We start from the raw sequence: 570 nt of genomic DNA, 5'->3' as shown, positions 1-570 counted from the left end.
TTTTTCAATTGCTGGGAATATTGTCACGCCACGTAGAAGTTGTTTGTCACCGCAAAATGTTAGCCTTCTTACATTCCTGTATAATAATAAGCGTTTCTTCACAGATATGTGTCCATTTTAATAACTTAATTATTCCTCTTAGAAGGTAAAATGCATTTTATGTGATTTTTTAACCTGTTCATTAATATTGTTGCTGAATAATTACAAAATTTTCTCAAAACAAACTTATGTTCCTACATTTCAATTTATTTAAATGTGTACATATTTATTCATACATGATACCTACACACATTTCAACATTCGAATAATCGAGCACCAGTTATTATTCGAATAATTGACTACGAGCAGGTTATTCGAATAATCGACAGTGAGCGATTATTCGAATACTGCTAATCGAATTTCACTATTCGAATAGCATCATATTCGAATAATTCGAATATTCGATTAATCGAATATCAAGAGCTCTAATTACAACATCATCTTCTAAGTTCTCAATTTTTCTCGACATATCATTATATTCGAATAGAACTAGTTCGCGGTTTTCCTTCTTGAAACTAAACTTAATTGGAC

General features: G+C 30.4%; 1 protein-coding gene across 1 annotated transcript in view; it reads left to right on the top strand.

Annotated features, from left to right (window-relative positions):
* LOC118757021 (zinc finger BED domain-containing protein 1-like) overlaps window positions 1-172 on the top strand; it is a 2,204-nt gene extending 2,032 nt beyond the window's left edge. Inside the window, exon 4 of the mRNA XM_036491751.1 lies at window positions 48-172. Coding sequence (XP_036347644.1) covers window positions 48-121 — 74 coding nt within the window. The 3' untranslated portion in view covers window positions 122-172. The remainder of the gene's footprint in view (window positions 1-47) is intronic.
* Window positions 173-570: the final 398 nt, after the last annotated feature.

This window comes from Rhagoletis pomonella, unplaced genomic scaffold (assembly GCF_013731165.1).
Source record: "Rhagoletis pomonella isolate Grant_MI unplaced genomic scaffold, Rhpom_1.0 Rhpom_scaffold_13744, whole genome shotgun sequence".
NCBI classification, from domain to species: domain Eukaryota; kingdom Metazoa; phylum Arthropoda; class Insecta; order Diptera; family Tephritidae; genus Rhagoletis; species Rhagoletis pomonella.
Note: the sequence above shows the minus strand (reverse complement) of the source record. Positions and strands in the feature narration are given on the sequence as shown.